The sequence below is a fragment of the Montipora foliosa genome, chromosome 5 (assembly GCF_036669935.1).
Source record: "Montipora foliosa isolate CH-2021 chromosome 5, ASM3666993v2, whole genome shotgun sequence".
NCBI classification, from domain to species: Eukaryota; Metazoa; Cnidaria; class Anthozoa; order Scleractinia; family Acroporidae; genus Montipora; species Montipora foliosa.
The window spans coordinates 39,824,770-39,839,714 of NC_090873.1; the positions used below are offsets into that span (position 1 = coordinate 39,824,770).

Below are 14,945 nucleotides of genomic sequence, written 5' to 3' on the forward strand. Positions count from 1 at the left end.
CGCATTGGTGGTTTCATCCAAATGCTAGGGAGAAAGAATGCAATTACAGGCCCTTCCACCATTCAAAAATTAAAAGATTTCGAAAATCAGCTTAAAATAAAGAAAATAAAGCTAAGTAAGAAACCCCATAATCCGAGCAACCATCTATTTATCATTGAAGCCATGTGGCCTCCCTTTACAGTTCTGAGCTCATTTACCAGGCCTATGAATGAAAGCGAGGCTGAATTTGACCTTGCTCTGATACAAACCTCATTCCTTTTCTTATGGAAATTATGTTGTTGTAATACTAACGGATTTTCATAAAAGTGACGACACATTTGAAATAGGCCATTTCCGAGTTCATGTCTACCTCCTCTTCAAGGCGAGTCTAAGTGCGAAGTTTTTGTTATGAAAATTAGGTTTCATTCCTATGTAAAGTAGAACTAATTACCATCACAAAAACTTCGCACGTAGACTCGCTTTGAAGAGGAGGCAGACATGAACTCGGAAATGGCCGATTAAATTTGCAAGACATGTTTCAGTCGTGCAACGACCATCTTCAGTTGAAAGTAGAATTAATTTGAAGTTACATTTGAATTTATAATATGCTAAACAAAGATAAATAACAACGTGAAATAAATTGGGAATCTAACAAAATAGCCAAAGGTAACAAAAAAGAGTGTACAATGGAACATGAATTACAGCTGTAATTCTTGCTATGTCGGCGAAACTAGCCGACACCTCTCGACACGTATTCGCGAACACTTAAACAGGGACAGGACTTCACATAACTTTAAACACCTTCAACAATCCGAGGCATGCCGTAACTCCTGCTCTGCGGAATGTTTTGAAGTTATAGACCGTGCGACCACAAAATTCTAGGTCAAGATAAAAGAAACGTTACATATTTCCTGGGAGCAACCTTCTTTAAACAAGCAATTATATCATGTTAATTTAACTCTCTCGTTCTAATCAACATGTTTTTTTGTACACTCTTTTTTATTACCTTTGGCTATTTTGTTAGATTCCCAATTTATTTCACGTTGTTATTTATCTTTGTTTAGCATATTATAAATTCAAATGTAACTTCAAGTTAATTCTACTTTCAACTGAAGATGGTCGTTTCACGACCGAAACATGTCTTGCAAATTTAATTTCAAATGTGTCGTCACTTTTATAAAAATTGTTGTTAGTCTGCTTCTTTCCAGATCTAACGGAGTTTCATTTACATATTAAGAAGTATAAAAACATGGCCTGGTAACTGAACACAGAAGTGTAAAATTGTCTATTGTTTCGCATCGATGTTTCAAACATCACCCGTCATCCATGTGCAGTAAACTTTTACAAGATGATCCGTATATATAACTATCAATTCAATGATTCTTTTTAGATTAAATGTTCGTTACATGCACATAAATTCAAACTGAACAATTGCAAAGATGTCATGGAAAACACAACTGACCTTCGCTCTTTTTTTTAATGAGCACATTGATTGTTATTGGCCATTTGCGTATGCTTTTTCACTTCATTTGTTTAACCTTTTTACTTTATGGTACTCAGGAGATTCTTCTACGCATGGTCTTGACATTTCAAGTACGCCAAGCACCTCAATCAAGACAAGCACATCAGCACACCCATCTTCTCAAGTAGGCCAACCGGTTAAAAAAGACGCAGCCGAAACAGAAGGAGGCAACACTGGCTAAATTAAAGAAGGTTAAACTGGATTGCATTTGGAGGTTTTAGTGACTATAGAGTGAAAATAATAAATTTCACTTCATTTGTTTAACCTTTTCATTTTATGGTACTCAGGAGATTCTTCCACGCATGGTCATGACATTTCAAGTACACCAAGCACCTCTATCAAGACAAGCACTTCAGCACGCCCAGCTGCCTGAGCAAGCCCAAAGGCTATGACAAAACCCACCGCAAGGATAACAAAACCCAACCTAAATGCGGGGTAGACTTTCATAAAATTGCGGAGGACCAAAGAACCATATTTATTCCGATTAGGCCTTGCTAAATTAGGTATTGTTATGTTCGCTTTGTTCTTTTGTTTCAGAGACATTAACTATTTCGTGTCCGGTATATGAAAGACCAGCCAAGATGAGCACTGAAAGGACGAAGGAGGGATTTTAAAAAGAAATAACAAATACAAGATGAGGCAGGGCGGGCAAAATAAAAGAGTTTTAAACTGGATTGCAATAGGAGGTTTTGAAAACTGTCCAGCCAAGCAGTTCAAATCAACTGCACCGCCATGACACAGCACTTTAAGTAAAAGCAAAGCACTCCTTTTCTAAAATGAAATAATGAATTTTGGTTTCGGTGGAGATTTCTCAACGGTCGACAACGGTCAACAGCGTTTTTTTTTTTAGATTTTCGAATTGACGAGATTAGATTTCAACCGTTGTAACTCGTCAACATCGACATATTTTTCATGGAATTTTTGGTAGGTCTCTGGAAATGCATGTCTCAACGTTGTACAAGGACAATATTTGTATGCTACTAGCTAAGAAAATCAAGCACTATGTTGGCACGCTTGCAAATCGAAATCAGTTTGATTAAAGACAAATTAAATGTTGTCTAGCCTGAGGTTTCTGGACTCGAACCCCTTTTTCCAGGTGGTCACATGCCACATCGCACGTTTAGTGGTAGAGACAATAGGTCTTCCCTTATTGAACTTTATCTCTGGGCTATAGCGCGTCTTAAAGGAAAAGTTCGTGGGCTGTATAACTTTCCAACCAAAGCAGAAAGTCGTACCAAAGGACTTACGAGTGGACCAGAAGGATTACTCATTAGTATGCATTCCTGCTCGTGAGATCCATGCAAATTTTCCGGTAGCTACAAATGTGGACAATTTTCTTTGGGGAAGAAGGGATCTCAGCTGTAGTTATTGTTCAAAAGGACGAAACTTGAGAAAAACCTCAGAGATGTTTGTCCTGGATTGTAGATTTAAGAGAGAACATAAGAGCTGTAACTAGGGGTTGGAACCTTTCCTGTCGCAATTCGCGCGTCCTATTCACAACGTTTCTTTATTTTCCTGATCCATTTTGAAGATAATCGCTCACAGCGCCATTAGAATCGCCCTTGAGTTTTTTGAAACGCTGCTTTAGTATCAGCACGTCGTAATGTCACTCTAAGCCAGAATCGCACTCGTTGGTTAAGGGAGGGAAGGCGCTTAACTACAGAAAGACAATGGTTGCTAGGAAAGCTTCTTTTTTTGTAAAAAAGTTTGCATGGATGGTTCTATGCAGTAACTTTTTCAATGGAAATCTGACATCACTTCAATCAGAATGCGCATGCACAACTAGTCCAAGTCGTCTGTCGTGCGTTTCAGTGAAAAACATGTAAAAATTCTCAAGGAACCAAAGGAAGGGGCGGTTTTTTCTCCGGATGGAAACCTCTTATCATTTTTCGTAAACTTTAGCATGGAATTTTTTATTTGGACAAAAAATAGAACCGATATCAAAGGAGGGCCTTATGACGTCATAATTTTTTTGGAGAAATAACCTTTTTAAAAATCCATCCAACAAATTTTGTGTTAGACTGTTCTCGAACTGTTGAATTAATTTTTTTTGAAAAAAATATAGTTAACTCGCTGAGTTTTTAGGCATTTTCTGTTTTGGTCACGTGATTTACCAAATATGGTTGAGAGTCAAACCAGACAAAGAAATGTTAAATAGGACACACCTAGAAAAAAAAAGGTAACTGTAGAGTTAAAGGGACTCAAGAAATGACTATTTGAAGGAGTCCCTAGCAAACGTTTGGTAGTTAAGAGTCATCCCCTTTAAGTCCGTGATTAAATGTAACATTATTGGTCTGTGCAGAGTTTTCATGTCTAGACCTCTACGCGTAAAGAGATCCAAAGAAAGCTGTACGAAATTTCACATTGAGCAACTCACAATCAATCATCACGAAAAACGAACTTTGCTTCATTTCACTGCTTCTTTTTTGTCACTTACTGATACTCTTGGTTATTGTTTTGTGCTTTTCAGAATGGTATTTGACTTCAGTTGTGTAAAAGTAATAAACCCCTCTTCCGTCCGCCTGTGAATTCCGTGTTGGGAAACAAATCTTCCCCTCCGTCCCCAGGCCTCACTATACAGCAAATTCCCAACCGTACCCTTAGTTGCGTAGATTTTGTCTCATCCGACATCCAACGAAGATTTTAAATTTCGCGTTCGGCAATTAGCTACGAATCAAATCTGAAAATCTTTTGTTTTAGTAACAAAAGAGCCTCTAAGGTGAAAAAAAAAAAAAAAAAAGAAATGACCATAAAAGGAGTGTTAAGCTGTGCTATTGTCTAACCAAAATTCACTGAACCCAAAGTTTGATATGAAGGCAAGCTCTCCAAAAAAGAACGGACATTTTTGTTAATGTATATAGATCAGCCCCCTCTTTATAATGACCACAAAAGAGATTCAAATGTTAAAAACTATAAGAAAGAAGTGTTCAATGTGACAATTATAAGTTTTACCAATAACGCGTAGACCCAAAAAACACTTAAACACAGAACACAATTTGTGGAGGAAATATTTGAGACTTGAAAGACTTACTTTTTCTAATAGCTGAAAAATGTTCACCGTCTGATTAATTCAATGTTGTTATTTTACCAGACCCCACACCCACTTTTTCTTTCCTAACCCTTCCATCCTCAAAATAAAGCAAATTTGAGACGCGCCCTGACTAAAAGGCCTTTTAGGGTAGTTGTCCCGGAATCGAAACGGCGGCATTTCCACATTTTTGACTCCATTAGAAAACACAGTCAAGCCAATTATCTAATTCTAGGCCTTTTTAAATGTGATATTTTGCACAAACAAAATCTAGAATACCTAAGGGTTCTATCCATTCAAACTAGGGCTTTAGAAAACTTGTATTTCTGTATTTTCTGTTTTAGCCTCTGGAAGTTTGCCTGAAACATCAGCCATATTTCATCGTTTTGCCTGGTTCCCCATTTGCTGAGTCGCGTTAATTTATCATTTTCGACACTTCGAAAACTGGCCATTTTTCTAATTCTAGGTTTTTTTCTCAAGCTTCATTTTCCAACGTCTTCCCTGGTCCCCCCTTTGCAGACACATAAAAACTCCGCAGTTTCGACACTGAGAAAACTACCCATTTTTCTAATTCTAGGCCTTTTTCCAAGCGTTTTTTTGCATAGACAAAATCTACAATGTTCAATTCATACAAATTAGAGCATCAATTAAGCAACTTTTATTTGCTATTTTTTAGCAACTGGAACTTTGCTTGAAAGAAATCGTTCCTTTTTTGGGGAGGGTTCTCCCTTTGAAGAGTCGCGAAAACTCTGCATTTCCGACCAAAAGGATGTTTGAATAATCTTCGAATTACAATTTCAGATAACATGCACATAATCTACAGCAATCGTTCGACGATTTACTTGACGCAGTCATCCCGTCTCGCTTCGTTTTCTTTTTTGGCTTTCTTCTTTGGCTACTTTTCATGCTAGCTTTCGAAATAAAATATTTCTTTGCTAATCCGCCCTCCATGCTGCTATTCAGTTTTGCGCCCAGTTGACACTTGTAATATACAATTGGTTTCGTATTACAGCATTACTCTAATTGGCTGTTCTTAATTGGATTTCAAAGTGGTCGGTATTAAAACCCATTTTTCCCGGCAGGCTGGATTTGACAGCACCCCTCCCAATTCTCCGTGCGGCCAACAATCCTGTCAGCTACTTAGGCTATGAACATCTTGTTACAATTGTGATGCAATTATGTCCATATTTCCAAGGTAATTAATTGTTGTATGAAAGAAAGATGGAAGAAATTTTTCTAGTCGTAACGACCACTAAATGAGAAGCGATTTACGGTCTGCAAATAAATATAAGAAATACAAATCCTCTCATCTTTGAGGGAAAATATATACCGTGTTATTTGAAACGTTCCTGAATCAAACAGCCTATGGGACCAACTACATAAGCCGGGCAGGCTCGTTTAGCCGAGATCCCGGCAAGTCTGAGAGTGCGTTTATTTAGGAATCAAACGGATTTTGCGTTTGTTTGGCGAAATCCAAAAACGCATCATGAATCCAAAGTATCCACACTCGAAGAGGATACTTCGGATCAAATCTAAATACGGATTTTTGATATTCACCAATTCAGCGTTTTTGGGAGGAAGGATTTGAAAAATACTTTTATGACAAGCCGTTTTCCATGCAAAAATAACACACAACAGCTACCGTACACGACAGTTTAGTTCAAATGTTTTTCTCGCGCTATTTTTTACCGTACGATGGATGATGACACGAGGAGGCAGTGTGGCCCAGTGGTTAGGGCGCTTGCCTTGAGATCCGGAGATCCCGGGTTCAAGACCCGCTCTAACCACTCGTCGAATTTGATCCTGGTAGTCCCTGGTTCTCCCAGCTGCACTTGTAAATAGCCAACTGGTTTGCCTCCGGCCAGTTGGGATTCTTAACAGTTGTTGTTGTTGTGTTCTGTTGTTTCGTTGATTGTTTCATTGGCCCTGAAAAGCCCCTATGGGGAGCGGTCAATTAAGTATGTATTGTATTGTATTGTAATAAGTGGAAAATAGTTAGCTTTCCTTCAAATTTGACACCAGAAAATTACACTAAAATTTTCTTGATAGCAATAATATTGTTAGCACCTTTTCTGCAGCTAAAAAGAAAACTGCAAAAATACCCTCTGTAATCGATTTGTACCTTAGCAGGCATATTTTTCCAACAGATCCGTTTTTGGGTTTTCCCAAAAAAACGCACCCTGAGAAAAGACAACAAAACTCAAGTTTGTGATTACATGATTAGCGGGCCAGCCCCGGCTAACCGGGCGGAAATTTTCCGTGTAATTGCGTTGACCGGGACAGCCCGGTTAACCGGGCCAGCGATTTCTAATCACTTTATTCCACTTGAGGGCCTGATTACATGGTGAATTTCAGGGTTCTGAAAGAAATCCTCTTAAAATGAAAGTGGCGATTACATGGAAAAGGTAACCGTTTCAACCGGGGCTGAAAATCCCAGCCTGGACTACGGTTTTCAGTCCGGGCAAACGGGCTGAAATATGAATGTGAGCATGCGCATTTGGTCGTGTTCTTGACTCTCATTAAATTTTCCCATCGAAATTTGTGTTTTGCGCCCTGGCCCGGGCTGAAATTGAGCATTTAATCGCAACAAAATTTCAGCCCGGTGGGCAGAGTGAAATTTCAGTCTGGACTAAAACTCACCATATAATCAGGCCCTTAGAGCAACATGGCCCATGGAATAGTCATTTTCATTTAAAGGCCAAGTAACGAAGCATTCAAGTGTAAAATGGTGGATTAATATTGCAAGCTTTTTCCATGCAACGTTCTTTCTTGATCCATGACCTCACTTTATCCTTGAACAATCACACACGTGAAAATTGAGCTTGAATAAAGTTCGAAAATTCTGCCAGTCATGCAGGATCAGTGAAGACAAACTAAAGAGTATACTCCAGTTTTCGGTCCATTCCAAATAGAAATTCTTTTCTGAAAAACTTCAACCCGTGTTCTTTTGGGACCTATTACGAGAGTATGTCCCTTTTCAAAACGTTACTCCATTCATTCTCTTTATCCTAAACAATATTAGATATAATTGGAATATTTTCCTTGAAAAAAGTGCCTTTTACGTCTAAAAATTCTTTACTTGTCATGATCATCATTTGGCTGGCACATGGAGCTGTGCTTTCAGAATCATTTTGGGAGTACTGCCCATTTGGCCATGAACTTCAAGGGACGACAAGGCATACATTAGTTTATTTTATCTCTTGCTTGAAAGAATCGATTATAAACGGGAAATCCAAGTTTATTTAATTAAAGATAATGCGTCCACGTTTTTTCTTTTTTTTTTAACCTAACTGAACTGAAGATGTTTAAGTTGTAAAGCGGTACACGTTGCTAGAATTTCCACGCTATGGCTAATAAAGGTTTTAGTGCCGTGAACAGAAACTAACAGTGCAACGAATAGATATAAGCGTAATAGAATGAAAGCGAACCGGATGGATAGGAGGAAGTACCTGGTTAGCTTTTTGCGTTGGTTCTTTACGCTGTACGAATACGTCGTCTCTGGCATTAGCAAGATCACTGAAGCCAAAATTGATACTTTCCACGTGCACAACAGTTTTCCCGCCTTCCTGCTGATGATACTGTATGAGCGACGGGTTGCGAAGCAACGTCACAGAACGAACCATCGGCTGGACGCCTTGTGAGACACGCGCAGTATGCCACGTCGACGAGGAGATACTGTCTTCCTCTTCTTTCCTCGTATGAAATATTAAAAAATACTTAGATTGGCTTTTTTTCGGTTTTTTGGTTGTCTTCAAAATTGTTGCTTGTTTTACTAAAACGCGTACTGCCTACATGACAAGTTGAACGTACTTACGGACGTATGTATGGGGTGCCATTACCACCAAAATTCAGCCTCTGTTATTTTCATAAATGGTGCCTTTGTTTTCGTAAATGGTGCCTCTAATTTTGAAAGTAGTGCCTCTGTTTTTGTTTATGGTGCCTCTATTTTAGTAAATGATGCTTCTAATTTTGAAAATGGTGCCGCTGTTTTCGTAAATGGTGCCTCCGATATCCAGCGGTCTGGGAACAACTTTCGGTTGACTTAACCGAGGAAGATTGGGAACCTGTGTTTACATCCAAAATGGCCGACTCTGTGGCAACTCTTCGCCAGCTTGTTGAAAGAGAATTACGAAACAGCAGCAGCGTATCAACGGACCCCTCGGAGGCTTTAGAGAAAATCGACCAAGTTATCGTTCCTCTTAATGTTGGATTCTGTTGTACGGTTGCCTGAGGATATTTATGGAGACATTTCAGCTGCAAGACGTATTTAGAAAACTTGAGCTCATCCTCAGTACGAACTCCTCAAGTCAATAGCAATACGCCAGGACGTCCTTCTTATGAAATTAGCGTAGACCAGTTACAGTTCCTCATAGACTTAAGATTTACAGTTCCACAGATTGTCAGGTTACTTCACGTATCCTCGAGAACCATTGAGCGGCGTCTTGCTGAATATGGCATCTCACCAAGTCCATTCTCCACCATGACGGATGAGGAGTTGGATGGCCACAATTACAGGTTAGAGACATCAAGTTCTTTCATCCTAACTGTGGATCAAAGAATCTGGCTGGTTTCCTTGCATCTCGTAACATAAAAGGATCCAGAGAAAGACTGAGGCAACCTCTGCAAAGAGTTGACCCAATCGGAATAACTGTTCGCAGATGCAGAGCTTTTCATCGACGTGTTTATTCTGTGTCTCGTCCTCTTGCTCTATCGCATTTTGACGGAAACCATAAGCTGATTAGGTGGCGTTTTGTGGTTAATACCAAAAAACGCAATATTTGTACCGGCAACCGTCAAATGAGCAAGCCAAGATCAGCCTTCAAATGTATCAGATATCCTTAATCAAGAACTAAGCGATTGACTGAAATAGGGTCAAGTTATGCTGTTAACAAATCATTGTTTTAATATATCGCAGAAATACGTTTTTGCAAGTCCGTAAATTCTAGTCTCAGAGAAAACCGGCTAGCGACAAAACTGACTTCTGTCTGCAAACACTTCCGGTGTCGTAAAACGGCAGTCATCACGAGTCACTTCCCTTGATCTCATCTAAGGTTCAAGGCGTAGATATCAGGTAAAACACGACTCCTTTTGGTCAAGATTAAAATAGTATCGTTGGCGTAAGAGGCAAATAACGGACGGGGAAGCCGCGCGGAGAATTGGGAGGGGCGATGTAAATTTACAGCGCCCCTCGCAATTCCCTGCGTTGCTTCGCTAAGCGTTATTTGCTTCCTGTGCCAACCATCCCTCCAGCTCTCTTTTTTAACACGCCAAAAGAGGAGGATTTTTAAGATTTTTCTAAGCAATGGCTGGTTTTGTATAAGATGCCAGTTTTGGGTTAAAATCTGTTCGAGATTGGACACCGATGGGCGATATTCTGAAAAAGCAAAATCTTTTTCGCTCTTTTTGTTTATTTTTTAGAGCCGACATTCTTTTGCTAAAATTGACTTCAGATAAGGACATTTCACAAGGTTATCTGGATAATCTTTGTTTGAATTGTGTGATGTTTTGAGAAAAGATCATAACAGACCTGCTCAGACTTTTTATGTGACGCTGTAATATGTGTTTACAAAGTTTTTCTCTCACGAGTAGAACTTTAAGTCATTTTTCTCTTCTTTCTGATTTGGTAGGTTTTGTAAATGTTTTTCAGCATTGGCTGATTATCCGTTCTTGAATAAAGATCTGTGTTATTAAGGTTTTTACTTCTGGATATGTTGTGACAAAGGGTGTTATTTTCTCGTGAGTCTTGTTTGTTTATTTGTTTTCTTAGTGCCGATTGCCTCCCAGAAAAAAAAAAATTACTTGAGATAATGTGGCATCTATTGGATTTTTAGGATAACCGCGAGCTTCGAGTCGCGTTTGAGGAAAAATTTGAGATGGTCACTTGGATATGTGTTTCTGAGGAGTTTGTACGTAAGAGTCTGATAGCTTCACTATTTATGAAACCTCGTTTAACACCTAAGGGGTTACAAGATTTATAGTGGGTGTATTGGAAGGTCTCAGTCTGTTATAGTGGGTTTTGATGTAAAGGATCGATTCTGTTTGGAATCTCACTCCTTTGTTAACCACTGCGTCAAGAAAACCGATTTCGATGTCTGAGATCTCAGCTGTGAATTTTATCGTTTGATGATATGTGTTCGCTTGCGAATATATCTACGTGTCCCAAAGGGAGAAAACGTCATCGATGTGGTAACGTCTCCATGCTATAGGCTTTATCCTACTTTGGTTCAGTAGGTTGGTTTCGATTTCGGCCATGAACATGCTGACAAAAGCGACCGCCATTTTTGTCACCATAGCCGTCCCTTAAGTCTGGAGATAATTTGATATTAAATTGTTGACGACTGGAGTTAAACTACAAAGCATTATACTGCTCCGTTGTGATTGGTCAGCGTTTTTTCGTCGCCTGAGGAAGACTAGCAGTATGCTTAATGTATCAAAACTTCGCCAGCTGATCTACTTAATAAGTTGTTGGGATCGCTCAAATTTTCCGGGAACCGAGGGAAAGAGGACTCGATAAACATCGACTCGATACCACACCTCCACATAAGTTACCACTTCGTGAGACAAACGAAAATCGTTATTGCACCTAACCATGATGAATAATAATTATTGTATTTTTTCACTGAATTGTTCATTCATTATTCATCATTTAAAATTTGGGAACGGCGTACTTTCTCATTTTACCGCTGATGTAGCAGTCTCCTAGACTAACGAAAGCATACATGGTTCAGGTTGGTTACTTGCAACTAATACGTTCAGCCTCGTGTGAAAAATGATTTTTATTCGAGTGGTAAAATACCAAATGTCCTCCGGCATGGGGTGAGACATTCGATGACAAAGAAGAATAAAAGCTTGCGCCTTTCATTGTCAAAACACAGACAAAAATATTAAGATGGCTTGCATGGAAAAAAAATCTGTCTATAACTTTCAATAGAGTCAACTTGGTTTGAAAAAATAATACTGAGCTCCTAGCAGTTAAAAAAGTTAGTTGACAATATTCACAACAATGACTTTCACCTTCTATAGGAAGGACTGCTGGTAAATTGAACAAGTATTTGAAATGTAGATTCTGAAAAGACAAAGTACTCCGTCCCTCTGATTTGTTATTGTTATTGGGAATATTTAGTATTCAGAAAGATCTTCCTGTTTTCCTTCACCGACTTGTAAGGGCTTAAATCAATTTCTTGGAGATGAATGATAACATTGCTGAACATTAACAGCTGTCTTTTTGTGTCTGTAGAGACAATTTCATTTGCAAAGAAAATAGTTACCGACAATTAAAGACTGAACTTGACTGACCTTCGCCACATTCCCCAAAACAAGTTGCGCTTTATATTAAATTCCGTCGATTATGGATCCAAAAATAGGATTTATTCATTATGCATTAGGGGATCGATGTTTTTGCGACGTGTCTCTGAGGCCTTTTACCCCATATATTCATATTAGCTTTTCAAAGGCGAGTTTGTTTTAATATTACAAAGATGAATTTTTATAACCTTCCGGATTCCCTATACTGTAATAGCCCACTTTCGATATATCAAAATTCAGTCCTAAACAAAAGTCAACATCATCTCGAGGCTCTGAGTTAATGAACTCTTACAAATCCTTACATTGATTTCCCAGAGCCCCGAGATGAAGTCTTTTGTTTAGGACTGAATTTTAATATATGAAAAGATGCCGCCAAGACAAGCTCTACTCTTTCGTGGCTGCGGATGATTAGTCCAATACAAGAATTTGACATCTGCATCTCGGGCTGTTAGTAAGACTTCGAGACACCCTGTACAAATAGTCTTTGCGACTGGCCTGTGAGGGATGAGCCATGGGAACTCCTCCTATACTGCAGTTCATTATCATCTCAGCTTTCGTTTCGCTACAAGTCATCTCTGCCTGTCCGAATGGTAAGTTTTAAATTTGGTCGGTATCGTTTGCTCTACCTTTCTCCTTCTACCCTGTTCATTCTCCCTTTCCTTTAAAGTTATTATTGTTTTTTATTCTTTTTTTTTTTTCTGTTCTTCTCTATCATTGTCGTTTTGCCCGTTTTGCGCGGCTTAAGGTGGCTAAAAACAGCAAGCTATTTCCTCGGTCAGTGGTATCTAAAGGACGGCGCAGAGTTTTTGAAAACAAAACAAATATGGCGAGTATAGCAAATACGTTTTTTTTTTTTCTCCCTCTCGCGGTGATCTTAGAAATGCGGTGTAAATTCGCTGCCATTACGTTTTAGAAGTAAAAATCTTTCAGAGGAAGCCAGCAAAACCATGCGGGTGCCCATTAGGTCGAGAATTTGAGACCAACATTCCAAATTTCACGCAAACCCGCCATTAGATTTTGCAGAAATTCGTAATAAAAAAAGTTCTGACTACAAATGAGTCGTCTATAAAAAAAACACAAATAAATAAATAAAAATCATAGATGTAACAGACAAAAATTAGGGAAAACTAAAAAAACGTCTCTCTGCAAATTATGACGAAAATCCGTCCGTTGTTGATGATGATGAGAGCAGATAAACGTACTTTATTTCTATTATTCTAAGTATAAGCATTAAAAAAAAAACTATTGAGTCAATTTTGAATATATGAGGAATTAACGGTGGCTTATAAGTGCCATTCATAAATTGTGATGGTTTTTTTTTTTTATCATTTTAGCAACTTTTAGGGACTTTTTTAGCGATTTAGCTGGCTCAAGTTACTTCTTAATAGAGTATGAAGATAAGAAACGCAAGGCGTGACAAGCCACACTGATTCCCTTTCTGTGTGAGAACATGTATAGAACCTTTTATAGTTTTGCTCTCACAAGCAGATCTTTGGAGGATTTTCCTCTTTTGCATGAAATGATAAGTGGTTCTTTAAAAATTTGTTGAAATAGGGGTTGATTTTGAATTAAATGCCATTTTGTGAGTAAAGCTTCTTTCAAGTTTGACACTGATAGCTGGTATTGTGTCACAAAAGGTAAAATATATTTTTGTGTTTTGTTTTTTCCTTTAAGTACTGAGCCCCTCCTTGTGAATTTGATTTCTGATAGTAGTTTTTCTACCATATTGCGTGGGTTACCTCTGTCACGCAAATGTCTTTTAAATTTCGAAATGTCTTCCTTGAAAGTGTCCTTTAAGGAGTTTCTTCTAAGGATTCGTAAGGCCTCGTCTTTGACGAATCCGTTTTTCACGCTTAGCGGGTGACAAGAGGTGAAATGCGCATATTGGAAGGTCTCCGTTGGTTTAAGTGTGTGTTTACATGAAGGATTGATTGATCCTTGAATCTCGTGCCTTTGTATACCATTGTGTCTAGAAACACAATTTCAGTGTCAGATATTTCTGCCGTGAATTTAATCGTAGGGTGATGTAAATTTGCTTGTTCGATGAAGGTCTCTATGTTCGGTTTACTTAAGTCCCACAGGGAAAAGACATCATCATCAATGTAGCGTTTCAAAACTGTAGGTTTTGAGACGACTTTGCGTAGAATTTCTGTTTCAATTTTTTTAGCCATGAAAATATTGGCAAAATAAACTGCTGTCTTGGTTCCCATAGCAGTCCCATGGGTTTTTAGGAAATGCCTTCCATTGAATTGGAAATAATTTTCTTTAAGGATGAGTCTAAGCATTTCCCGCAAGTATTTTGTAGGAATCGGAGGGTTATTTTTGTGAAAGTTGTCGTATGCTGTGCACACTATATCAATTCCCCCTTCCTGAGATATGTTTGTGTAGAGACTTGCGACGTCCATTGATACAAGAAATGTTCGTAATTCACCTTTGTTTCTTCAATGAAATTTATAAAATCAATTGCATCTTTAAGGTATGACTTCTGTGATCGGGATATTGGTTGTAGCAATGTGTCAACGAAAGATAAAATTATTTTTGTAGGTCCATCACAGCCCGAGATGATTGGTCTCGCTGTTATGGTTGGTTGGTGAATTTTAGTTAGAGTATGAAACTGTGGTATTCTAGGTGGGTTGGGTGGTTGTGAGAGCCATTTTTTGGTCATATCATCAATGTGGTTTTCACGGTGTAGGTCAGTTATAAGGTGCAAGACCTTGTTGTGAGTACCTTTCACCATGGGTTCTGTGAGACGTCTGTAGCTTTGTTCGTCGTTAAGGAGGTTTGCTCCCTCCTTTATTTTGTCACTTTTGTTCACGGACGACAGTGGTACTGCCCTTCTCCGCTTTTTTCAGCTTAATATCATGTAATGCGGACAAATTGGTTACAGTTGCTTTTCTTGTTTAAAAATAATTCATTATAGATAATTGAGTATAGATCAGTTTAGATGCTACTGACAAGCCATGATTTGAGACAAATTAAATTAAACAATCGTTTTAATTACTAGTATTTGTCACTCTTATTGTCATCGACATTTGTCATTATTTGTTGAACGTGGGTATCTGTTATGAGCTAACTTCGGGAGGGATTAGAGCGCAGGCGCAGGGCTGGGAA

The 14,945-nt window shown here is 38.6% G+C and overlaps 2 protein-coding genes across 2 annotated transcripts in view; both read left to right on the forward strand.

The window, feature by feature from the left end:
* The window catches only part of LOC138004164 (fibrillin-2-like), a 205,059-nt gene that overhangs the window by 22,851 nt on the left and 167,263 nt on the right, over positions 1-14,945 (forward strand). The gene's annotated exons all lie outside the window — the stretch shown is intronic.
* The window catches only part of LOC138004171 (skeletal aspartic acid-rich protein 2-like), a 14,066-nt gene continuing 11,406 nt past the window's right edge, over positions 12,286-14,945 (forward strand). The window contains exon 1 of the mRNA XM_068850600.1: positions 12,286-12,424. Coding sequence (XP_068706701.1) covers positions 12,346-12,424 — 79 coding nt within the window. The 5' untranslated portion in view covers positions 12,286-12,345. The remainder of the gene's footprint in view (positions 12,425-14,945) is intronic.